Raw genomic sequence first — 26894 nt, forward strand, 5'->3', positions numbered from 1 at the left:
TTCTATGGATAGATTTAAAGCGGGAGCTCTCAACGTAAGGTGGTGGGGAAGACGAGAAACAGAGAGGGAAGGCTACCAGTTCAGAAAAAAATGAAGACAACAACGCTTTTCTATGAGAGCATTTTCTGTGCAAATTTTCAATCTTCACGTTCAAAACCTCTGCATTTATTTCATTTTTCTTCTTTGCTTTCTTCAATTCGTTGCTCGCAGAGGAAGAAACTGAAGCACTCGGATCAGAATTTCATTCTCATTTCATCAAGGTTTCTTCGATTCTCCCTCCTTTCTTCTTTATTCTTACTATTTCGGTGTGAATTTTTAACAATTTGGTGGAATTTTTAACTTGGAGTTAATTCACTGCTCTCTTTTGAATCTCTGAGCTCTCATAGAACTGTCTTTTAATCTGTCGTTTTTATTGAAACTATTAATGCTTGGAAGTGAATTTATTCTATGTTTTGTGAATGTTACTGTAATGGAGTAAAGAATTAAACTGAGAGGAAGTGTTCAGAAACCAGGGACGTTTCGGTTTCTAATGACAAATACAAAATGTCTGCAGGCATTCAAGCCGGTGGCCTCACTGTATTACTCTCGACGACCGCTGGTCAGGGAACTTCCTGCAGACGTCTTCCCCTCTTTCAAGCGGCATTGTAAGTTTTTCCTGAACACCAGTATTCAGTTTATTTATTATGCTTTCTAATTCAGAGGAATGGTAATATTATTTTTTTCTGTTAATTCATGAACAATATATGTCATCAATTATTGTCTTGTAGAAGTGAATTGTTGCACTCTATTAATTTGATAAGACATATTCTTTCTGGGAATGAGTTTATTAGACATGATAACTATCAACAGCATTATATCAAAAATTCAAGAAAATATATGTATAGCCTGTGAAATCCATGAATTATGGTAAGGTTCTTTATAATTAAATCTAGGGTAAGGGTTCTCTGAGCTTATGGCGCACCCTACACCAACACACATTGTCATATCTAATTTATTTTTTTAAGAGAGAAAATATTATTAAACAATCCTTATGTGTCTCGGCGTAGAGAACACCTTAGGCTCAGAGAGCCTTTTCCCTTAAATCTAAATATTTATCTGACAATCATAAGGCTGAAGTATAATACTCACAGGACTTTAGATCAATTTCTACCCCCTTTCTGTTTGTAACTATTTGGCTTAACAGCTATTGGAAACAACAGTATGCTTGCATGTACCACTGGTTAACCACCCAATATGTTGCTGACTCAATACTTTGAAAATATGTAAGCCAAAAATGGCTTGAGACATCCTCCTTTTATGCATCCAAAGGCATAAGTCATACCTCTTACGAAAAGAGGTCACATGTATGTTCAAGTAGAAATGACAACCCCATATAAAGTAACAGAGGATTGAGAGTTCAACATATTTAACCAATTTTTAGGACATAATGAGATATACCAAAATATCAACCACACTTAGGTACAGTCTGAGCAACAACCTATCATATATATTTGGATTAAATATAAACAAAATTTGGTAGGTCATTATAGGATCTGATGCCAAAATTGGTGGGGGCTGAGTTCCAGGATGTAATGTGAGGTGTCTTTGGGTGGTGGATTCTGCTTTGGTATGGGCATCCTGACTGTGCAGGTTCTTTTTGTACAATTTAAATAAATTCCCCACCCAAAAAAAAAAAACTGCATTTTTTGTCAAAGATGTGATGAAATGCAATACACGCAGGGCTTCAATGGTTTGGTTATCTCATAACTATGAGACTTGAACTTTTCTGTAGAAGTCTCCTGGATGGAACCTGGCAAATGGTGGCTCTCCTTTTGCACCACATGTGCATTGTTTGGGCAGCTATTCTTGTGGTAGACTGTAGAAGACCTCACATTTCCCCAACTGAAAAATTACCACCCATGTGCTGTGAATTACATGGTTGTCATTAGTACATTCCTTCCTCAAAGCTTTTTGCCACATTTGAATGATCATTTAGTATATTTGTCCAGATTGTATAATACTCTGACTGGATGATCTATTCAATTCTGCTGGAAATTAGTACTCTAGCATCATCTTTAGTTCAAAAGGTGAAGTTGTTGCCTTTGTGGACTAATAGTGATGATGAGGATTAGTATTCATCTAACAAGTATAAGTTTTCCAAATTATATTATGCCTCAACTTGCTGACTGTGCTATCCCCATTCACTGATATATTTTCTCATTGATGAATGATACTATATCCTGGTTTCAGGAGAACAGATTTCTTGATAACAAGAGTTCTGAAGAAACTTCGAGTTGGATACAAGTTAAAGATGATTTTCTTGCTCTGGATAAAACTCTTATTAGTTCAAGAAGTCAAGATGGCATATCAACATCTTTCAACCATAAAGATGCCTCAGACTTTGATACATTATTTCATAGATGGATGAAGTTTACAGTACTCTTTGGGTTGCTCATGCTGCAAGGCTCTCAACAGGCAGAGGCTGGTCCAGAGTTTGCTAGTGCGTTGCAGACATTTCCTTATTTGGGGGATCTTGGTGATATTAGCACAGGTTTTGCTTCAGTTAGGAAAATCTCCTTGTAACTTTTATTGCCAACATTTTAGTTATAGTAGGCAACGCTTAGTCATTATCGATGCATTTTTATCTTGAGGCTTTTCAATTGCTTCGTGTTAAACTGTGGTTGTGCCTTCTTTTAACTTGCCCTTTAAAATTTTCTGACCTGATACACTTTATTGTGTTCCTTCTTTCTAATATTTCCATGAACAGGGATTACCATGTTACCATCACCAGACTGTAAAATTTATATTCTTCTTGTCCTTAAAATGATATTGGCAGAATCATCAGTTCATGCTACACCGTCACTATTACCATTTGCACTTTGTCCTGACTTTGGTTCCAGCTAAATGAATGCTTTCACGAAGAAATAGGCATTGTCATATATATATATATATATATATATATATATATTTTTTGGGGGGAGGGAGGGGGTTCCATCTTCATGCATCAGTTCTTTATTCTTTTACTGAAAACTGATAAGAACCAATAAAGTTGAAACCTTAGTTGAACAAAATGTATAAACTTGGGAGTACTGGAGTATGCCCAGCTTGTGGACATTCTACAGGCTTTTGTAGAGTTAGATTCTGGTTTCAGTAGGCACATTTGGAGGTTGATATTTACTCTAAAGGTCAAAGGGAATAATTCTATTAAGTTTCTGATGGAGTGATTGCCCATTGATATCATAATGCTATACTTAAATAAATTCTGACAAAGACCACAATTCTGTGTGTTCCTACCCAAACTTCTGTCATGTGCCAATATTTGAGTGCACTCACTAATGTTAGCAATGTTGTCTTATTATGTTGCAGGCTTTCTTGTTGATATTTTTCTCTGAACTGGGGGATAAAACATTCTTTATTGCGGTAAGGATGCATCAATTGAAAGTATCTAGTGGTGAAACATGATCAAGTTAATTGAGAAATTTTCACCTTACTATAGTTTCTGAATCAGGACAACTTCCTGTGTGTGTGTGTGTATATTTATATGCATTAGGATTTGTAGTCTTTACTTGCATATATTTCTGTTTAAATGATTTTTAGGCAATGGTCTTAAATTAGATGTTCGTAATCTCTGAGCTAAATATTTTTTATTGAAAGAGTTTCTCCCTCGTTTCTTTAGGTTTTATGTTCGCTTGTTTCCAGTTATCTAGTACTTGATATATCACTTTACTACCAGTTGGATATTTATATATCCCCAATTAGAGATTTTCAATTCCATCTTACTTCTCAAAAGGCCTCCAGCAACAGCAGTAACATTTTTACCGAAGTCTGAACCCCAGCAGTATAAGACAATTAAAAAGTCATGCATATTTGTAACTTAAGCAACACACTTGAAGTTTGAGGTCCAAGACTCAAGATCAGGTTGTACATGAGCTGAACCAATTTGGTGCATAATAGTCATGATGGTGCTCTTTTAATGACTTGGCAACATTTCTCGAAAACTGGCTAGTGGCTAGGCCCAATGTTTGACAGACTGGCGATGGTTGTGTGGCCCATTCAGACAGTTCAATGATAGTGTCATGGAAATGAGTAGGACTGTTGAGCTTTGGAAGTGTAGGCCAATTAGTTGGACTGTCCAGTCTAATGGTCCATGAAAACCATGGCTTCAGCTATGAACTTAGATCATGTTTTCGCTTCCCTCCTGTTTGGGTAAAGGATGTAAGATTTCTAAAAAAAGGAACCACTAGAAACATTAAAATCATGGCTATTTAGAATTGAATGACATCCAGAATATGATGATGTTTGTACACAAGAAGAATACCCCCACCCGCTTTCTTTTAGTGGGAAAAGAAAGAAAGAAAGAAATAAATTCACTGCCTTAAATTCAGACTCAGTTGAATTGGGTATTTACTGTAAAGATGATGTAAGAAGTTCTTATTTTATGTTCAAGTCTTTAAGATGGATACTGATGCCTTACTGTTGTGGTATTTGTTTTCCTTGGACAGGCACTTTTAGCAGCCCGGAATTCTGGGGCCGTTGTTTTCATTGGAACTTTTGGTGCACTCGCGTAGGTTTTTCTTTTCCCCCCAATAGTAGCTGGAGTAGTTTGAATGTTTGTTACATCCATTATCTTTTGTTATTATTTTACATCTATGCATTGTTGTTCAACTGAGTGCAGTGATTAAAGTGAGAGGAAAGAAATTACAAGGTACTTCAAGACAAACTGCCAAGTAAGAGGATGTAGAAGATACCATGTAGCATGCAAACATAGGATGCTAGAATCCTCGACCTGTGTATTTGCTAGGTGAGACACCTAGCCAAAAAAAAAAAAAAAAAGAAGTCTAGGCGACCAAGGAATATGTACATGGAGTCCAGAAGAGCACCACACATTCTGCTACATTGCCCATACGTGTGGTGATGATTTCTAGGCAGATTGTTTCCTCTCTTGTCAAAATAAAGCTCAGTTCTTCATGTGTACTTTTTTTTTTAAATTAAAAAAAAAAAATCGATGGTTGGTATTGCAAGGGGAAATGTAATACATTGAGGGTCTTATGGTTTGGTTGGGCCGTGGAACTACCCACATGGCATTAATATGACATAAATATCCCTTCATTACTCAGTGAGTTATGGTGGAATTATTGCAAGCCAATATAATCTAGTTCTGGCATAGACTTTTGGCACATTTAAGCCTGTCTCCTTGAGTGTTGATCAGGTTACACTAAAATTCTAAAACCTGGCTTTCCAACCACGGTTGGACTTGAGAAGGGTGAATTGCATCAGAATTCATCAAGTTTGATTTCCTAGGTTTGATACAGGAACTTTATGTTACATGAGGAATGGTTGCGGGGTCATCCAAATAGTTGACTAATAAATAATAGGTACTGTCTAGGTTCTGTATAAGTAGGACCTTCGAGATATTTCTAGACTTTAGAACTTTCTAGCTTCAAGCTACTTGTGAGAACAAGTGAGTTCGTCTCAGTGCGGGACTTGAGTTAGTACTCTTTGGGTGAGTCCCTGTCCCTTGGGTGAATGATTCTCCTAGTTCTTTTGTATTGATGTAATTCAAATTTTGGCTATTTTCTGAGTTCCATGTCCATTGGGTTCTATTTTTTTATTCTTGGTCAGGTTGTAGAAGAAAGAAAATGTTTCCATTAAATGTTTACCTGGGTTCATCTACATATAGAAAAAGCAAATGGTATTCTGTCTTCAATTCTTTTGGGATGGTTGGAAGAAAATTGTGGATTGCAGTTCCAATAAACAAAACTGAAGAAGTCAAAGGGAAGCACATATCACTGGTTGCTCCCAAACCCCTTTTTGTCTATCAGTATATAACCTCCATGTGAAATTTAATTGTAAATAACACATTGCTTCTGATTGCAAATGAAGTGGGTTCACTGTCGGAAGAGCCATCCATGAATGAGAAGTGCTTAATTTTTTCACTACGCGTTCTTTCTTTCATAACAAAAATTTTCAATTTCCTTTAATAGTAATAAACACATTTGGAAACCTATCTGCATGATACTGAACTAATTGTTTACTTGATAAAAGCTGCTACCATTTTGTCGGTTGAGAAAAAAGTGACTCTTGATTTGGTTAGACAAGTTCTGAATTTATTTCTCTTCAAATAGATATTAAGAAGTTTGAGATGCTTTATATCTTGTAATGTGCCTTTCTATCATGTTCAGGGCAATGACTATGGTGTCTGTTGTTCTTGGCCGGACCTTTCATTATGTTGATGATATCCTTCCATTCAGGTACTTCATTTTGTTCCTCATGCACAATTGTAAGTAGTTAGAGTAAATCTGCCGTTACTACTTGGCAGACATTGAGGATGGTCTATTCATTGCAAGTCTTGCACAGATGGACATAGAAGGTGGTTAGGATGGATCAGCTATTTCTCTCTGCAGGGTTATCTTTCTGCACAAAGCTGACCTAATTTGGATCTCTTCAATTGGGCACATATAATGGTGTATTTTCACTTTTTGAAAATGTAGTTGATTAGACACTAGGTTCATCTGATAATACCAATATGGGGAAGGGAATCTATTCATCAGGATACATAAAATGGTTTATCCACCCGTTAGCATGTGAAATGTGTATAGAGGCTACTTTTGTAGACCATCCTTTGGGTCTTCAAGGAGTTCTGCATTTCGTTTCTAATTCATGGGTAAATCCTTTTGGATCATCTTTCTTGCGCTTTACTTCTACTGAAGATTTTGTGAATACTTGAAGTGTAATTCTTGAACAAATCTGTTGCTTCTCAGATTTGGTGACATTGATTTGCCTGTTGATGATATTGCTGCAGTTTTCCTCTTGGTAATTCCAGTCATCCTATTTGGCTTAAGGCAATGAACAAGACACACACCCACTCTTTCTTAAATTGATGGTTTGATTAATTATGCCAAATGTGAAAAATATCTAGAACATAAACATGCAAGTGTAATCGCACAGTTGTTCTTGATTGAAAGAAATATCATTGAGTGTGCCAATTTCATTTATCAACAGATCTATTTTGGAGTCACCACATTGCTCGATGCAGCCTCAGGTGATGGTTTGAAGGCTGAAGAAGAACAAAAGGAGGTGATATATGCATAAACTCAATTTGCCATCTATATGGATTTATGTCTGAGGTTTAAATTTTTATGCATTTATTCTATTATAATGACCAATTGGATTGGCCATCCAAGAGTATCTTTTGGATTGGCCATTTGCACATTAGAGTCATGCATGTTAGCCCCTTGGGCTCCCCTTTGGATAAACAATGGTTAAAATTATGATTTTTTAAATAAAAGAATGGGGAAACAAATGTCTGGATGTAGACACGTTGCAGTTAACTACTAGCTGCAATTTACCATATACCTGGAGTTAAGAGGATGCAGTAGGTTTTTCTATTGAATTTTATGAATCTAACTTATTTGGGAGCTTTCACCAAAAAGCAATTTTCCTATTTTATTCGGGAGCTACCCTTTTTAAATGCAGCCTGATTATTCCCCAGGTGAGACTAGTGGTATACTGGTGGACATATTTGATGACTAATCATGTCTTTGATCAACCAGGCAGAGCTAGCGGTTTCTGAATTTTCAGGCAACAGTGCTGGGATTGTAGCTGCTGCTAATACTGTCATAAGCACTTTCCTACTGGTTTTTGTTGCTGAATGGGGTGACAAATCATTTTTCTCCACAATAGGTGAGCCTAAAAATGTGTGTCTGGGGTTATCGCCTGACAATGCCCAAAGAGGGATATTACAAAAGGATAAAAAGAAGCTATACTACCTGCCTATGCTGTACATTGCACAAATTTCAGAGAGCTTTCCTTGCCATTTGTTGGTAGCGTCTATATTGTATTGGTTAAAAAGCAACCTGTTTGGATGATGTTGATGAGCCATCAGTTGACTGGTTTTCTGGACTATCAACCATATATCTTTTCGTCCATCCCTATAAAAATGTCTGGGTGATGTTTGAGATCATCCATCTTGGAAATTTCCTGGTCAAAATGATATCCTAGATGGGACAGGTTAAAACTCAGATCCATACCCTGTACTTGGGTGCTAGACTTGACGATTACAACACCGTCGCAAGCTGCATACATCCTTTCTTGATGCTAAACTATTCCATCCTGTCCTGGTACATTTAATCTCTTTCTTTTGCAGCACTTGCCGCAGCTTCTTCACCCCTGGGAGTCATTGGTGGAGCACTAGCAGGTCATGCTGTTGCAACTTTGGTAAACTCATAAAACTTCCGTTTTCAGCTTCTGGCAGTCTTGTAGAAATGCTCATTCACAGTTTTGTGCTGATGTTTTGAGGTAGACATGAAACCATGTTATTGATTCTCCTGTGCAGCTTGCTGTTTTAGGAGGTTCTTTACTGGGGACATTCTTATCAGAGAAGGTGACCAACTAACTCTTAACCTCCACCATACCAAAAGCACAGGCCACAGGGGCCTCATTTTATTATTTCTTCCTAAAATATTGCTATTCCTGGTTTTTTTAAAACACTAGTTTGCAAGGAAGAACACTCAAGTCAGTTGGGGACATAGTTGTCACGGTGTCTAGGCGAACCAAGGTGTTGGAGGGGCTTAGACGCAAGGCGACCAAAATGCCTGCCTAGGCGACCAAGGCGGCACTAGTTGTCAAGGCATCTGGATGCCAAAGGCGGTCACCTAAGCGATGCCTGGAGGGGTGGATTCCTGCCTTAATGGCACAAGCCCACCAAGTAGTTCTCCAATGATGGAAAACAAACAGTGACAGGATTACAACCACCAAGGCTAGAACGCATTGTTTTGGGGAATCAAACACTACAGATTCACAGTGAACCCCCCCACCCCCTCCCAAAAAAAAAAAAAAAAAGGTAGAATGTAGAGATGGAAATGGTTTGACCCCATCAAACGCAGGGTCTTAACTAGCAATCCTCTCGTTTGGTCTTATGTGTATCCATATGGGCTGGGTGGGCATTCTTCTTTAGGCTTCCTAAAGTATATGTTTATTCCTCTCCTATTGTTATTTTGAAAAATGCTTAGTATAATTTTTTCTGTGATAACTTTTATTGTAAGAACTAAGTTTTTGTGCCTTTACAGGTTGTTGGCTACATGGGAGGTGCTCTTTTCCTAGTCTTTGCGGCTGTCACATTGATTGAGATAGTTAGTTAGAGGTTAGGTTTGATGAAATTTCCCATTTGAAGCAGAATATGTTCAGCTTACTTTCACTAGCCAACAGCGTCATTTAGCAGAAATGGGTTGGAGAGGGAAGATTTCATGGATTTCTTTGATCTCTTTCCTCTACCACTTGCATGCGTCATTTATCATTAAGCCATCAGCACTGCCTTGATGCTTATTAGGAGATAAAATCTAGAAATCAAGCTTGTTGATTCGTGTTAGAAGCTGATACTATGTATATATGCATTATTGAAAAGCAAAAGCACTCTATGCATAAGTCACTGCATTACATTGACAACCTACCTTCATCTTGTTCCTCATTAGAGCACCTGAGGAAAATGAATTTCTTTACTCCTACTTGTTTATATAGAATAAGGAATAGTAACTACCCCCACTGTTAATTCTTCGTCTGCGCGCTTATATTTGCCATGGTAAATTGGATGGAATTGTAATTTTATGGATAGACAAATCCCAAAGTCTCTTGTTCACATTTCAAGTTTCAGCATAAACAGAGATTGTCAAGTGACAAAACACAACATCGAAAAATTAAGAGAGATACAAATAATAATAATTGGAGTTTACCAGTAGATATGCATAGACATATACGGGGATGTATGCAAATACTTGAGAGAGCATTCCTCTAAAATTTAACATGTAACTAATTATTACTAGATCTTCCATATCCAACGGTCAAGATGGCCATATTATTATTCCAAGTGGTGCAAATATAGGTGTTTCCAACCTTTGGATCAATCACATGACAAATTACATTGTTGGATGGGTAACAGATTTAGGTTTTCTCATATCCAATTCTATGGCTATTGAAATGTCTCCCCCATTCAGATACGTTGGCCTTCCTTCATTGAGTACAAAATGAGTTGCTCTTATCAAGAATCAAGATCATACATTTTAATTTGTGATAGTAGTAATTTTATAAAGAATCTAGTGAAGCAAGTTGGGCTTCAATAATTGCTTTTGTCAAAATTTTTGTGATTGCAACTTTAGATTGATTGTGGATATAAAGGAAATGCATAGGAGGCAAAAGCAAGGGGAATGTTTAAAGGATTTCAAGAAGTAAGATAATTAGGAATCACATCCATCACCATTTAGATTGATTATCTAAACCTAGTGGAGCTCTTAAATCAAAGCATGAGGAAGTGGTCTCGGGATATTTGTCTCTCTCTCTCTCTCCCACAAAGACGGGATATGATCCGTTTTCACTGGTTTAGGTTAGGGTTTGACACCCTTGGAGCATACCAATAAGGACAATGGTGTCATACATGGAAGACACCTTATATAATTTTATGTGAAGAGGAGAGAGATAGAGAGATAAAGCAAGCATACCTTTTCCAGTTTTTTTTCCCGATAGATACCTTTGTTTTTATTTACGGAGAAAAAAACCACCTAGTTGTGCAATGCATACCACCCCTGCACCTAGACAGGGACACGCAAAATGATCAGTGCACCCCTTAGAAAGGCAGAAATCACCACCTCCGTTCATTCCACACAACCCTATATCTGGGCGCAAAGGCAACGTATGCTGCCTTCTTTTAATCTTTTATTATTATTAATTTTGTTTTCTTTATGTCTAGGACTATAAAGGGTAGCTTCTAATCTCTCAAATGTCAATGCTCACCTCTCACCTCTCAACTTTCCGTGCCGACAAAATCTATTCTATAAAAAAATTCAATATATATATATATATATATATAGAGAGAGAGAGAGAGAGAGAAGAGAGAGAGAGAGAGAGAGTAAAGAAGAGGGTTTTCCATGATGCCAATGTAGAGAAGAATCTATACATTACACCAACCCCAATGTAGATAATAGAATCATCTACATGGAACAAAATGATAAGAATATGAAAATTTTTCCTCATATATATGATAATAAAGGAGTGGGTTTTCCATACAAGAGAAAAATAATAAAAGTATCCTTGCCCAAAAAATAAAGTATGAGTATATGCTGAGATTCTTTATTATTTCCTTATAAATATCTTTTTGGCATCCATAAGAAAAAGAATGACTTCTTTTTTTATATATTTTTTATTATTTTTCTTATAAGAATGAGAATGACCACATAGGCATATGCGATATTACCCAAAAAAAAAAACATAGGCATATGCGAGGAAAATTTTCGCCATTGTGCGGCCGCCATGACTGTCGTCCTCACTCCCCCTTTGTTGGTAGATTTTGAAAGATATAGTGAGAGATACTAAGACTGATCTTCCCACATGTCCCACCACCACCGTCATCTTTCCACCTTCTTTTCCCTCTCTTGGTATTAAGGCTAAGGCTAAGGCTATGCATGCTTTTTTTGTTGATCATGCAGTCATTATTACCTACTTCTATCATTTTCACTGAAATTTGGGAAAAGGTTATCTGAGCCGTTGGATAAGGATGTCAATCGATCAATTTGATCGAATTGAATCGGTTTTGATTTAGTATTAGTATTAAAAAAATAACGCAACAGAATGGTAATTTTGTAGAAGAAAACAAAGAGAAATAGAAATCAAGCACACTCAAGACAAGATTTTTAATGTGGTTCACCCCAAAGAAGTATGAATCCACTATTTTTATGGAGCGAATCCACTATTTTTATGAAGCAAATACAAATCCTCACTCACATCTCTCAAAGAGATAATTATAATATATAAGAAGACCCTAACCCTAGAAAATACAAAACTGCACCCCCCCCCCCCCAAGAACCCACCCGGTGCGATCTGAACCAACATATGATGAAAGCATATCAAATCGAAGCTCTCGACGAGCTCTTCAGGAGACAGCGTATACATCACCGATGTATTTTTTTGGCCCTTCTAGCGTGTTTTGAAGGTGAAACGACCCACCGAAGAATCACCACAACACTTTCTAAATTAGAACTAAGATCAAGCTTCATCAATAACAAAGTTTGGTTTTGGTTTCTGTGAGTGAGATAGGACCATTAAGACAAAGTTTGGTTACGGTTTCTTTTCTAGTTCAGTTCAATCTTTTAGCAAGTTCAATTCAATCTTTTATCAAGTTAATTTAACAAACTATTATTGATTCATTATTGTTTGGTTTCGTTTTCAAAACATGTTTTCTTTATGGGAAAAGGCTGGCACACCACTTGTACACCGCAAGCTACTTGGCATTGTGTCTATCTTTCTTCCCCCACTTTGAAATGATCCTTTTGTCCATTCTGTATTATGCTCCATCCATGGCCTCATTGGTGTTGCCCACTAGCTAACCGCACAAGGACGGTGTACTGTTATTCCCTCCATTTCTTATGATACAAAGTCTGTAATGCCCTTAACACTATTCCAAGAATCCCATCCAACCACTAGACCCCGTGGATTAAGAGATTATCTTTTTAGTTGATACTCAAATCTTTGCTTGTATGTTCTCCACAACATCACCATTTTATTCATGAGGCTGATCTTGGTTAAAATTCACCTTAAATTGTGGCTATACATTTGGAATTGTATAAAAATTATTTATAAGTTAGCTTTTTGGATAGATTGGTTTAACAACTAAACATACATTTAGCAGATTTAAAGGGTAACCTACCTATAAACTATGGTTTATAAAACATGCTTAAGCTTTTGAGTATTTGTTTAATGGACAAATCTAACAAGATGCTTTGAACCCTTTTCGGAATATTCCATTTTTATGCTCTTCCTTTTGCATTGAGCTCTGAGCTTTGGGTTGGGTATTCAAACATTGCAAGGTCCTTTGCATAACTTGTTTTAGCACCTTTTCAGCAGGAGAATCTGAACTTTATACTAGTTTTTTTTTTACATGTAGCACAATTTCAAAACTGGAATTGGATTGGTTGAATCCATCGATTCGGATTGGAATCAGTCATAATTGGTTTCGATTTCGACTGTTCTGCAATGATTGATTCTAGGGTTTGGGGATTGGATCGCTGGGTTTTAGATCTGAGGTGTTGATTCTAGGGTTTTTAGACCCGATCCAGATAGGAATCAACATGGACTGATGCGACTCCCTATTTCAGGTTTAAAATCCTTCACATATAAGATTAGGGTTCATGTATGACTGGACTCCTTGATAGTGAATTCCATCACTAAACTCCCAACCCCTATTTAACAAGGTCGATAATACACTTTCACAATCTAATTCAAGGGTTTTATGAGGTGGATTACGAGGTTCCCCTCTTCACCGTGGATGAAAGGAAACTCAATCATTCATATATAAATAGCAAGGGACACTTGAAAATGTACATACCTGTGTTGGTCTAAATTACATCTTTGCACTTTTTTTTTAGTTCGGTTGATCTTTTACTTCTAGGTTTCTTACTCTTGTAAAACTCTCAAGTTATTTTTGTTCTTGTAGGACATCAAATTGCTTGCTCTTGTTAAATTCTTCTAATAATGCAATTGTATTTATACTGCTACAATTAAGTATTGTAATGGTCAACAAATCTTATCCAGATTTTCCTATTGACATCCTATAAGGTATTAATAATTCGTAACCATATTTTTTTTGCCCCTCTTATTATAAGGGTAAATCTTGTCATTTTACATGTATACTCAAAACACGTACGAACAATGACAAACTCTTGATGATGACATCATGTTAAGTACATTTTCAAATTATTTTGAAGCGCCTTACTTCCAAAACACTTTATAATTAGACAAGCGGCTGCAAATTAAAGGTTTCATAATTTAAACTGCGCTATAGAGGTGCCATCTAGACAATCCCCTATAAATAATATGAATACGTAAAAGGTGAAACACGATTACATGAGAGGAGGAAGAAGAAAATAAAAAAAGAATGAATTTCTCCATAGTAGGGAGATTGGTAAGCACATATGAACAAGAATATTGTCAGACATCTCGCCTAGATGAACAAGAACAACAAAAAGCTTCCTTCCTCAAGATAGGCTATACTGATACAAGTTTTTGCCGTGTGGTAGATCGGATGCGGCATAAATTTTATGGCGAGGCAAACCTCAAAGTAACCAGCTTATGTTGAATTTCAGTCCAAACAGAGTTCGTCTAATGACGAAATATAGTTTTGAAAATCTAAGGAATACAAGAGAGAGAAGGGGCATACACAAAGAGCATCCGCATGAGGCTCCCACTATTGCAGGGTCTGGGAGGGGCAAATGGATGCAGCCGCTTACCCCCTACTTCGCAGGAGAGGCTGTTTTCAAGTAAAAGCTTGGAAAAAAAAAAAAAAACAAAGATACATGCCAACATACTAGAGGGTACTTTGGTTAAATTAAAATTTGAAATTTAACATGCGGGTAATTCAATCCTAGACTTGTCTAGTTAATGGTCAGAATTGTCATATCTTCCTACCCTGTGGTTAAGAATTGGTGAACCACCCTGATAAGCTTATGAGGATGACACATCCTAATGAATTTTTGCCATCTCACTACTAATTAGGTTATTTGAATTGCATATTAAAATAACCTATTTGCCATGTCACGTCAACTATTCAAATGACAAATAAATGCTTTGTGATGTTTTGAAAAATAACAAACTCTTGTGACAATAGTAATTTTCCTTTTGATATCACTTTTGAATAGTATCTCATGTTGTCCGTTGATTCTTCACCTTGATCGATAAATCTAAAGATTGATGATAGTTAAAAAAAACACAAATGGTATTCCCATAAACTTTTTTTTCTCTTTTCTTACATGTCTTATATAAAAATATGTACTTTTTTTTAAATTATAGATATAGGGGAAGAGTTTTTGAACCAAAACGTGGTCCAAAAGCTAGCATAGGGACCAATGATGAAAACACACGGGGAAGCATCAACAAGAGAGGGATTTTTACCTTTCATGGGGACGGGATTGTTATTTTCCCCCATCTTGTGTCTGTGTGTAAAAGCCACGCTCTCTGACAGAATCTTTTTTTCCCCATAGGTATGATAGTAATTTAGGTTTGGGATTTTCTTTTTGATTCCCCAATAAGGTTCAATAGATTTGTTACTTTTTGGCCTGTTGTTTTATTTCCAAAATTTATTTGAAGTAATATTTAATATAGGAGAAAAAAAAAAAAAAAAAAAACCATTTCAAAAATTCAAAATTCAAAAGCCATTTAATACAATTCCTATGTGAAATGATAAATACCTCATTGAAAAAATCTCCATTAAATACTTTAAAAAATAAAATAAAAAACAATTAAATAAAGATATCAAGTTCTAAATACAACAAAAAAGGTGTCATTTAGACACTCCATTTAGACACTCCTTGTAATTTGAATTGTTAAACCACATCATTCACAAACCAACCATATTATTCCATTCCTTGAATCTACAAATATTTTTGTGTTGAGTTGCATCTTCCACCAATCCACCAAGGCTGACACTAAAAATAAAATGATCTTTAACCCTCAACCATCCAATGAAGGGCCCTTATGGAATGCCACAAAAAGTCATGGAATGAACTTATTTTTTTATTACTAGAAGATCAGGAGGGTCCATACTCCAGAGCACATATTCTGTTCTGATTAGAACAATTATGAAAATATCAAGAAAATTCAATGATGGACCATGACTTTTAGCTTAAAATGACCAAAAAGATCATGGAATAACCTTATTTTTTTGACCAAGAAGATCATGTGGGTCCATGCTCCATTGCACATATGCTGTTCTGATTTAGAACAATGAGCTCCATCAATCAAAGTTTTTATAGGATACTTTATATATAAAAAAAAAAAAGGGTAGGGTTTATGAAGGGGCCTGTTCATAGGGTATTTATGGATACATCATTTATTTGTACCACATAGCGGGTTTAAATTTTGTAGATAAGTAGACTCAAAGACCTGTTGTTTACATTTTACATGTCAAGTTTCATTTCAATTGAAGTTAATCAACCTTTCAGTCGAAAACTACTAAGAAGGAGCATAACATTGCTTAGACTACCAAGAAGGTGTATGTCAAGAAATGATAGGGTAGATGAATAAATTTAGTTGTTGAATTTGACAAATGGCTAATCCAAAACATTTTTCAAATATTTTAGTGGTCAGTTGACCTTGAGATATCTGGATTGATTGGAAGGACAAAGAAAGAAAAGTCCTCCCATGATGAGACACTCATATGGAATCAAGATCTGGATTGGCCTTGCCTGACTGGATCAACCCTAAAATCGGTGTTTTAATGCCCTCTAAGATTTTTCTGTACAAGGATTTGATGAGCCATGTTAGCAGGAATAGAGGTCAGCCTCGGTTGATCCAATTTCGAATCTTAAGACCCTAACTCAACCGCAAAACAGAAAATAGAGAGAACTAAATGAAGTTTTTTTTTTTTTTTTTTTTTTTGCACATCCTTTGGCACACATGGCCATCTAAGATAATTCTTTGGTTGTTACTTTTGTTCCATATTTGTATGTTATAAATTTTGGGAATACAGAATGCCATCTGGACCTACCATACATGATGCCCTTGCACCCTAAGACAAGGATGTGCACAAAATAACTGATGCACCCCTAATCATTTTTAGAGTTTCAGAGATGAGGCGACCATTTTGACTGCCCCTACGACATGTAACAATCATATATGGCACAACCAAATGGCGTTCTTTCACCTTATATTTTGATAATACGTGCATGGAAAAACAGAAGCACGTGCTAACAAAGAACCCGAATCATAAAACGCATATTCTCCATGAAAAGTTTTCTTTAAAGTCTCACCCGATCGATCTTGGGATTTTAAAGCAACATAGGGTTGGGGATGACCACTAATATCGCTATATAATACAATAAAAGAGAGAGAGAGAGAGAGAGAGAGAGAGAGAGAGAGAGAAAAAAGGACTTCAAAGTAGTCTTTCCCTTCCCTTCCCGATAGTGGAGAAGAATAATGTTGGCACTATCAGATCTCATCTCTTCCCCTATCTTTCCTTTTTTTATCGTTTTCTTATCTACCCAGCCATGATCCATCCATTCAAAATAAAATATATATAAAAAAAAAAAATTACCTTTAGAATAGTAATATAATAATAATAAAAAGAAAAGATCCTGTACTACGTCTCTTTGTTGGTAACTTTCACAGAGCCAAATGGAAAGGTGAGGTAAAGCATCTTAGATGGTGGTTTTGGCCTGTTTTGGTGTTATTGGTTATAGGGTAAAGTGAAATTAATGAAATAAAATTTTCACTTCTAAAAGTGGAGTACATTAGGACAAAGGAACTCTTTAATCATTTAATGTGGTGTTTCGTTGGATGTATAATAATTTGGCTCCGTTTGTTTACATGTAAAACTTTAGGGAAAAAGATTCTCATGCCAAGCATAGTTTGAGGAATCAATATCGGATTGGTCAATTAGTATTGGTATTGACACAAAGATCGATAATATTTCCTAGCTGATCCCGTATCAGTGGATTGGTACTGATCAAGGGTAAAAAGATAATCTAATGATAGATCTATCCGATATGGGCCAATCCAGATTGATATTGGATTGGTAACAACCAAGATTAATACCGATTTCTAAATCCCTGATGTCAAGAATGTGAGGATGTTTTCCCACATTACGAGTGTCAAAAGTTGGCTCGGGTTGGTAGGTCTAACCAGTTTGCTTTCTTGTGCCCAATGAAACCAGTTAGTAAATAGCCTGGTGTCAGGCTTAGACCAATTATTATTCAAGCGTTCATGGTGCTTAGTTGTAGTTTGACGGACGCTCAACTACCAAGACCGGCTGACATTGATAACAGACTGGGACCAACTAGTTTTATGGTGTGTTTGTAGCCTGATTAGCCTAAGTAGCCCATTTAAAGACTGATTATAGCCTGAGTAACTTGAGCCCGATTATGGACCAATTACCACCGATCAAACATAGATGTGTCCATGCCCATGAGGACCAAATTAATTGACTAAACGATGTGGTGTGGTGTGAAGCCTTAAATTGGTGGGGGTTGGTTAGACTCGACCAAAATGGACCAGTTGACCAACAACTGCTTAGCTCAGTTGGTGAGCCGTGGTGCGCTTCATGCCCATGCTCACCAAGAGGTCTCGAGTTCAAGTCTCTTGACTGGTATCTTATGTTCTCCCCGGTTCGATCCCCCCCCCTTTCTATCAACTATATATGTAAAACTCCCAATAACCGGAAAAAAAAACAACCAGTTGATATTTTTCTTTATCCTTGCTAATCACATGGGTGTTTCTTGACAATTTTTTTTCCTTGTGCTTTAATTCGTGTGGTGGTGGAGATTCCCCTTACATTGGCAGCATGGAAACCTTCTCCCATATATAACATTAGGGAGAAAGAACGCCACCCACAGTGCATGCTGCCCTTGTGCCTAACACATGCGTACGCAAAATAACTACCGCACCCTGATCATTTCCAAGATTCCAAAGATACAATGGTCATTTCATGTGCCCTTGTGTCAGGTACAGGGGCAGCGTGCGCTGCGTTGTTCTCTTTCCCATTTTATAGATACAGTTACAAGGGATCCCTCCTTGTGAAAGGAACTGCTTGCTTTTATTTGCACAAAGGACCCCGAAGATCTTGTTTTTTAATTGGTTGGGACCATATTTAGTTGCTGGAAAAACCTCCCAATCGTTCGGTATAAAAAAAAAAGTATTAAAAGATACAATACAACCAAAAAAAACCTTCACTATCCTGAAAATTAAAATATTCCGATCCAACGCTAGTTGTAGAACGCAGGGTTAGCTTTTGCATTGGCGAGGAATTTGGTGCACCGAGACTAGTAACTCAGCAAGCAACTCTACTACCACGTGTTGAAATAGAGGGCTCATGGACAGGAAAACCCCTCTACTTACGGAAACACCTTTGCCAATAACGGCTGTGGGCGGTGGTAGGCCCCACTGCAAAGAAGGTTTTCCTTGGTGTCAAATATTGATGTTTCTGGTTGGTTTTGCAGAGAAGAAAAACCGCCGTTTGTATCTGAGCCCCAAGGAAATCGGGCCCACTGTTTTTTGACAAAGTAGCTAATGAAACACATCCACGTGGACAAATCCTCATCAGACGCACCACGGACGGTGACGAGCTACTTTCCCTACTTGAAGTATCTCACGTCATGGATGACGTGGCTATTTGTTTTGCGTTTTACCCCTTCGTATCGCCACGTTACGGGTCCCGCCTCCTCGAACATCCAGCCGTCCATCACATGCCCAATGGTGATAGGCTGAGACTCTCTTTCCTGGTAAAATCCCTTAAACCTTAGTTGTCTTAACGTGCGCCCTTCTTCTAAAAATGCGCTCTTTGTTCTTATTTGGCGTTGCCAGTTGCCACACTTCCTTATTCATTTTTTCTTCCGTCTCCCCTCCTCCTCTCCGCCTCTCCTCTCCCGCGTTATTGACAGCATTTGGTAACCCTAGTTTCCATTTCTGCAGCTTCAGTTTCTTCTGTAAATCGTATGTGACTTCGGGCTGCAAAGAACAGTATTTTGAGGTATAGTTTTTCTTTCAGAAAAAGTACTGGGATGCTTCAATTTTTACCTTATGTTAGATCCAATTTTCTTATTCGTACCTATCAGTTTTGTTAGGAGACATTAGTTTTTTGGTGCTGATTTCTTCAGAACACTTCGTTTCCAATTGAATCTATGGAGAAGTTTTTCTTCTTCTTTTTTTTTTTTTTTTTTTGGCGTGTATAGGTAGGTATAAAGATTTGTTTTTTGAATTTAATTCTCACTGCGACTGTTCCAGTTTTAAGTTTTCTGTTGAATTTTGGTGTTGATGGTGTAACAGTACGAGCTTTGGTGCTTCCCTCTTTACACAGCTTTTTAGTGGATTATTTGGTGGAGGTTGTGTATTTGGATGTGATTTAGCTTGGAACGAATATGTATCTCTTCGATATGCGATTAAAGTTTATTGAAATTCTGATTTCTGAAAACAAGGAGTCCATGAATCGTATGCTTCTGATATTTCTGATTGAGATTTCTCTCTTTTAATAATTTTAGTGGAATTTCCGTTTCATTTACTGTTTCATGTTTGAAATTTGATTGAGGTTCATTGCTGATAGTTTTAAGTAGACTTTCTGAAGATACATGTAGTATTTCGATGCAAACTAGTTCAAGAAATAAATTCTTCTTCCATCCTTCGTCGTGGTTTATTTTCCTAACATCTCATATCCTTGGTCCCATGACATCGTGTGCTTCATGTTTGGGATGACGAGTATTTGTGAGAAAGTAGGATGATTTGATTAAGTATTCAGGTCATGACACTATTAATCTCAAGGAGTCAGGTTTTTTGCTTCCCCCTCTTTTTGTGCAAAGGAGTTCCTCCTTCTGCCCTTTTCCTCCTTCCTATTTTTCTCCATTTAATCTAATCTGTGGCTTTTTGTCTTCGGGATCCATTTCACTGCTTATTATTGATTTTGGTAACCTCAATTATTTATCTAATTCTTTTTTAATAAGTAATAACAGTGAGGGAGCTGAAACTTTTTGTAGGTTTATTATTTCTTATAAATAAGGTTTCTCCCTGTCTTTTTTACCTTTGGCATCATTTTATTATATCAATTACGGGCACATCTACTGTTATTTATTGTTGTTATGTTTAATAGTTCCCCTGCTGTCTGTCAAAGCTTGAAATTCTAATTTAGATTTTCCAGTTGTTTTACGCCTTTTATCATTGTTTTCCTTTTTCTTTTTTTTCCTTTTCTGTCAGATAATTTGATGCTTTCAACAATCTGAAAGGTTCTTTAGCATGACCATTGCTTTGCGTTTCACCAATATCAATTCTTTGTGCTGTTTCTGGGAATAGAAATTTATGGTATGTTATAACTTTCTTTTTTGCTTTTTTGCATCTGAATTTTGGCTACCTTGGTATAACTTTGTTACTTTTTGCATAAGAACTTATGATCTATCAATATGGGAAGTCTGGGTGGCTTCTTTTTTTCTTTTTAATTTTTTTTTTTTTTTTGGGGGGGGAGGGGGGGGGGAATAGGCGATTCCAGATGGCACTTTCAGGTTTGGTTTCTTGCATCTTTTACATTTCTGTTGTAGCTCTTAATTGAGAAATCAGTTCCTTAATGATCCTCAAGCTTTAATAGCCATAGATCTGGATAGTTCATTGCAACTGTGACATCCCACTTTGTGGCTATAAGTTGAGGGGTCAGTTCCTTATCATACTGTGAAGCACTGATGACGCTAAATTCAAATAGCCTACTCGCATCATGTGATCATTAAGGAGAAATATATGATGAGATTTGTTCATCATCCTTGGTGAATCTAGTCGTCGAACTTGCCATTTTAGACTCTTCAGATGAAAGGCCATATCTTTGAACATGATAGCCGTAAGTTGGACAAATTGAAACTGCCTCCCAACCATCGTCTTTGGGTTTTCCAGCCACTATCTCCTGTTTAGAAGGTACAGATCTTCCAATTTACCCAATTTTAGGGCTGTGGTTCATTGTATGGTTAGGGTGAGGTTCACAAATCCCTTTGATTTTCAAAGGCTCTTTTTTTATGTTGTTAGGTTCTTAGAGTCTCATAATCTGTCCTGGCCTTTTTTCTCATTGAGGTTTGGTGCAATTCCTTACTGATCTGTTGCTCATGATTCCTGATGTCATGCTCTGTGCTTGTATTATGAACAACTTATACCTTCAATGTTGGTCCTCTGTTCATTTTTTTTTTAATTATCAAATTGCTTATCTGGCAATTTACAAACCCTTTATCTAAGAATTTTTACTACTGTGTTATTGTTTGAGGAACTCTTGAGTTACTCAATTGTACTTTGAAGTTTTTCCTCGGGTGACAGTTATCTTTATTGCGTACAGTGTGTTGGAACTTGGAAGCCACCCTTTAATAGGTAACATCCATGAGACGACTCCCAAAAGATACATAATTGGCTGACCTAATTCTTTTCTGTAGAATTGCCATACTGAATTGATTTTGGTCGTTGAATATCCATAATAAAAAACCATCAAATTGTTAAATTTTTGTGTATTCCCTTCCATTAGGCCCTCCTGTACGGTTAATGTCCCCCCCCCCCCTCTATGGTTCATGTAGACTTATCTTACATGGTTATTAGCTAAAGTTAATTATTCGTTCGGATTATTCTACGTTTACACCTTTTGGATTATCTATGCAGGTTCTTTGTCAGGGGTGTGGAATTAGCAGTTAACGAAAATTCCCTGATATGATACCACCAATTAGCTGAAGTTCCATGTGTGATACTCCAATCAATCCCCCCCCCCTCTCCCCATGAGGGGTGCTTTTCATTTAGCTTCCCTGTATCTGTTTGGGTAATGATATATTTTGCATTTTCTGTCACATGAAAAAGTTGATCATGTCCAGTTTAGATTTTCTGGTGTCAAGTGATTGAAATTGCTGGACTTTAGTGTTCATGTTTTGATACATGTTCTGATGATCAATTAAGATAAATGCAGATGAACTTTCATTGTATACTCTTCTTGTATGCCAATTGTCCTATGAAGACTTGAAGTACATTCTTGTTAGATTAGAAGCTGCAACACTCAGTACATGTACAGTTATACCACACAGATGGCAAAAAAATGGGTCAATCTTGTTAGATTTCAACCTTTTAAGATTTTTGGTATGGTTGCCTTGGGATTGTTTGCCATCTCGAGCATGCCCAAGAGGCTAGAATTCCTATCTTCTCAAAAGTCTATATTCTATCTAAAAAAGAACCTGCTGCTGAACAAGTTTCTGTTTGTTGTGTTATACTGTTATATGAACTCAGATTCAGCAATCATTGGATTGCTAACTGGGCTCAAATTTGGTTAGAATGTGTATGTTGGAGGATTAAGGTGATGTTGCAAATGAACCTGCAAAAGCCTTGGCTAAATTTAGTAGCCATGTGTTAGGGCTGATGACTTCATGGAGTGTTGATTAAGTCGGTAATTCGTAGTATGTTCTTTCTTTTTCTAAAGGGACTGACTAAATGACACCTCTATAGGTAAGGGTGTCAACCAGTACGATTTTGGTAATATGGTACGGTACAGAAAATAGGTACCTAATACCGATACCATACCATACCGCATAAGGTTTACATTTCTAATACCGATACCGTACTGACTCCGTACGGTACCGGTATTTGGTATTCGATATGTTATATTTTGTATATAAATTTATGGGGAAAGTTTTCATACACGGCTTACATGTGAGAGGGTCTCTCACAAAGAATTGGAAAAGTCATAAATCCCCAGCCATTAATTAATGTCTTGAAACTCCCACCCTCTCACATACACGGTTTACACGACCGTGTATGAAAACTTTTCCCTAAATTTATAAAATTATTATATATAATATGAAATATATTATTTAGTATGTTATATTGTATATATAAATTATTATATATATGAAATACATATATAATTATATATAAACATAGATATTGTGTATATATATATATATATATATGCTTTCAATTCGGTATGGTATCGTATTCGATAATTTGTTACGGTATCGGTATGTACCAATGGTTTCAACCATCATACCGATACCGTACCGTACCGAGTACAGTACCATTTTTCCATAGTGGTACTGTACCAAATATGTTCGGTACGGTACGGTCCCGGTTTTGGTATACAGTATTGGTACATAATTGACATCCTTATCTATAGGTGTATTTAGAACTTTTAACCTTCTTTTGATTGTCCCTTGTCTTATTTCCAAAAGTTCTTTAAGTCGGGGGTAAAAATGTGTTTTCAAAATAATTTGAAAGCCACTTATCCTTGTGTTATTATCGAAAGGTATCATTTTTATTTTTTTTTTGCACATTTTTGGAGTACACGTGAAATGACAGAATTTACCCTTGTTGAAAAATAAAAGTGTGTTATACTAAAGAGAAAAAAAGTAAGGTTACAAATTATTTGACATCTTAAGGGGTGTCAATAAGAAAATCCCTTCTCTAAATGCTAAAATTTGTTGGATTAAATTCAGTTAAAGTTGTGGATGGTTGTTTTTGCATCTAGTTGCCTACTTCTTTATTGAACCTCACTCTTTTCAATGCCAACTTTCTTGCGGAATCATTACCAGGCCAAGAAAATTTTGTTGAATTATTCATGCCACTTATGAGAGTCTTATTCTAGTCTTTGTTATGCTAGTCCTGTTTCCAAAATTTGTTGTGATGGAATCTATATTTATAGACTGACATTGAAGATCATGGTTCGATTTCTAGTCCTAATTATGATTCTTCCAGGCCGCCATAGTCCTAATCATTTTTCTTTTATTGGAACAGGATTTTGGCATTTGTGATGTTATGGTGAGGCATTTGATTACCTGTAGATTCTTCAGCTGCTTGTACTGACAAAGCAAATTCCCAGTCCCTCCCCTTCAACTAAGAAAAAGTTCTTTCAAAAAATGGATCGCTGTGATACCTCAGGGTTTGTAAGTGGGGGTGGGATGTATTCTTTCGGAAAACTCTAGGTTAGTTTTTTTTTTTTTCTTCTTCTTTTTTATTGCCCCGGAAGTCAGGCAGGCAGCTTTTTTCTTTCAATATTTTCACATCGACGTTTGGTCTGGATAAGATAAGAGAATTGTATCTTCAGCTGGTACAGAATGGATGCAAGGTTTCAGCATTTGGGTTTCACTGTTAACTCTTCCTCAAATGCATTTGAGAATCTAAGCAATAAAGTTGGAACAGCTGGAGTTGGTTATTGTGCAGAAACTGCCTTAAGGCTCGATTCACCTGGTGTATCTTTCCATTCCTTTGCCTCCTCAAAGGGAACCAAGAGGAAATGGAGTGCAATTGATGGATCTATTAGTTTCAAGGATGGTTCTTCGCTGGCCCTTGGGCTAGGGCGTTCACCAAGTTCTTCTGATAGCAAGGGAAGTTCAGAAACTGCTTGCACAACCATGTCTTCAGCAAAAGAAATTGAGGAGGAGTCATCAATGGACATTGGCCTAGATTTTGATCTCCATCTTGGCATTGAGAAGGCACGAAGCCCAAAGAAACCTGCTGGTGCTACTCTGAAGCCACTGGAAGTAAGACCAAAATTTGACCTTGAATTAAGTCTTTCAACTGGGCCTGCTGAATCTGATATCACTAGTGTCACTCCTGGCTCTAACCCACCTCAAAATATCTTTGGGATGCCATTGATGGTTGGCACAGGCCTGCTTGTGGATGAAGGATCAACATCATCTCGGTGGAAACTTGGGAATGCCATTCTTCCATTGCATCCTGTGTGTAGTGCAGAGGCTAGCTTGCCTCCAAACAAGTTGCCCAAGCCCCACAGAACAGATCCAGTTCCTGTCATGCCAGACCTTTCAACGTCGATGGTAACCTGTACAAAAAGCTCAGTCACCTGTACTTCCGGGGTTACTCAAAACCAACAGCAACGCAATACTGGCACAAAGACCTGTCAGTTCATGGGATGTGGAAAGGGAGCCAGAGGTGCTTCTGGCTTTTGTATTGCCCATGGTGGTGGCCGGAGGTGTCAGAAAGCTGGCTGCCACAAGGGAGCTGAGGGCAGGACTGTTTACTGCAAGGCCCATGGCGGTGGTCGTCGTTGCCAACATCTTGGGTGCACAAAGAGTGCTGAAGGCCGCACTGACTATTGTATTGCCCATGGTGGTGGAAGACGGTGCAGTCACGAGGGCTGCACCCGAGCAGCAAGAGGGAAGTCTGGTTTGTGCATCCGACATGGAGGTGGCAAGCGGTGCCAGAAGGATAATTGCACAAAGAGTGCTGAAGGCTTCTCTGGCCTCTGCATATCTCATGGAGGTGGACGTCGGTGTCAGTTTCCAGAATGCTCGAAAGGCGCTCAAGGGAGCACAATGTTCTGCAAGGCTCATGGTGGCGGCAAGAGGTGCACAGTTTTAGGATGTACGAAGGGTGCAGAAGGGAGCACACCCTTCTGCAAGGGCCATGGTGGAGGGAAAAGGTGTTCATTCCAAGGAGGTGGAGCCTGTCCAAAAAGTGTCCATGGAGGTACCCATTTCTGTGTTGCTCATGGGGGTGGCAAGAGATGTGCTGTGCCAGAGTGCACCAAGAGTGCTAGGGGACGGACAGATTACTGTGTCCGTCATGGTGGGGGCAAAAGATGCAAATTTGAAGGATGTGGGAAGAGTGCTCAAGGTAGTACGGACTTCTGCAAGGCACATGGCGGAGGGAAGCGATGCTCATGGGGCCAACCAAACTCTGAATTTCCTAGCCAAGATGCTCCTTGTGACCGGTTTGCTCGGGGAAAGACTGGCCTCTGTGCTGCCCATAGTGCCCTGGTGCAAGACAGGCGGGTGCATGGGGGTGGAACACTTGCACTTTCGGTCCAAGAACCAAAACCTAGCAAGCCTGAGAAGATGAAACAAGTTGTAATGGATGATATGCATGTTGATGTCATGAAGATGAGCAGTGGGAACTTTGCAGGCTGGAGTGGTTTTTATTCAAATGGGTATAGGCAACCGGCAATAGCACTGCAATTTGCACCACAGGTTCAGTTTCCTCCAGGGAAAGCAGGGCCGCCAACTGGTCCAGTTTCGCTGCCGGAAGGTAGGGTTCATGGGGGAATTCTGATGGCAATGCTAGCAAGTGGTGCAGGCTTGACTCCTAGTAGTGAAAATCAAGTAGTCGGCGGTCCATCTGAGCCAGGGACATCTAATAAGGTTCCTGAGTGGATGAAGTGAATTGAGAATGGAACCTAATAGGTTTCATGATTTGGTTCTGACAGGTTCTATGCTTTGTTTGGGGTCTTATACTTCTTTTAGTTTAGCGAGTTGGTGTCTATAGATGAGAAAAAAAAAAAATAATGTTTTTTCTCATTCATTGATTTCTGAGGTTATGTGGTTAGAAGTGATTCGTCTTCCACCCTTGTGATACAATAAGGGATAAACTGGTACCAATGTTTAGGTTTTCTACTGTAAATATTTATAGTGTTATGTGCAGGTTCATGTGAATACGTAGTA

General features: G+C 37.7%; 2 protein-coding genes and 1 long non-coding RNA gene across 3 annotated transcripts; 2 read left to right on the forward strand and 1 right to left on the reverse strand.

Moving 5' to 3' along the window:
- Positions 1–44: 44 nt before the first annotated feature.
- LOC122662688 (GDT1-like protein 1, chloroplastic) lies at positions 45–9339 on the forward strand. Its single transcript, XM_043858393.1, has 12 exons — positions 45–260; positions 554–644; positions 2230–2541; positions 3346–3399; positions 4482–4543; positions 6162–6230; positions 6741–6792; positions 6982–7056; positions 7533–7662; positions 8126–8196; positions 8315–8362; positions 9048–9339. The coding sequence occupies exons 1-12, from the start codon at positions 91–93 to the stop codon at positions 9117–9119; spliced, it is 1206 nt and encodes a 401-aa protein (XP_043714328.1). The 5' UTR covers positions 45–90; the 3' UTR covers positions 9120–9339.
- Positions 2549–21772, reverse strand: LOC122662697. Its single transcript, XR_006333080.1, has 4 exons — positions 21762–21772; positions 13542–13545; positions 10549–10553; positions 2549–2682 (listed from the first exon to the last, which is right to left on the reverse strand). It is a non-coding gene; the product is annotated as an uncharacterized LOC122662697 (long non-coding RNA).
- Positions 19328–26894, forward strand: LOC122662679. The gene is made up of 2 exons (XM_043858384.1): positions 19328–19480; positions 24232–26894. Exon 2 carries the CDS (start codon positions 24552–24554, stop codon positions 26613–26615), a length of 2064 nt encoding a protein of 687 aa, XP_043714319.1. The 5' UTR covers positions 19328–19480; positions 24232–24551; the 3' UTR covers positions 26616–26894.

This window comes from Telopea speciosissima, chromosome 1 (genome assembly GCF_018873765.1).
Source record: "Telopea speciosissima isolate NSW1024214 ecotype Mountain lineage chromosome 1, Tspe_v1, whole genome shotgun sequence".
Classification (NCBI taxonomy): Eukaryota; Viridiplantae; Streptophyta; class Magnoliopsida; order Proteales; family Proteaceae; genus Telopea; species Telopea speciosissima.

What these genes read in the sequence shown, in the direction of transcription:
- LOC122662688 (XM_043858393.1), top strand. Translation starts at nt 91, where the DNA reads ATGAAGACAACAACGCTTTTCTATGAGAGCATTTTCTGTGCAAATTTT. An exon ending in CTGAAGAAGAACAAAAGGAG is followed by an intron (nt 7,057 to 7,532) that starts GTGATATATGCA and finishes TTGATCAACCAG; the next exon opens with GCAGAGCTAGCGGTTTCTGA. An exon ending in GTCATGCTGTTGCAACTTTG is followed by an intron (nt 8,197 to 8,314) that starts GTAAACTCATAA and finishes TCTCCTGTGCAG; the next exon opens with CTTGCTGTTTTAGGAGGTTC.
- LOC122662679 (XM_043858384.1), top strand. Translation starts at nt 24,552, where the DNA reads ATGGATGCAAGGTTTCAGCATTTGGGTTTCACTGTTAACTCTTCCTCA.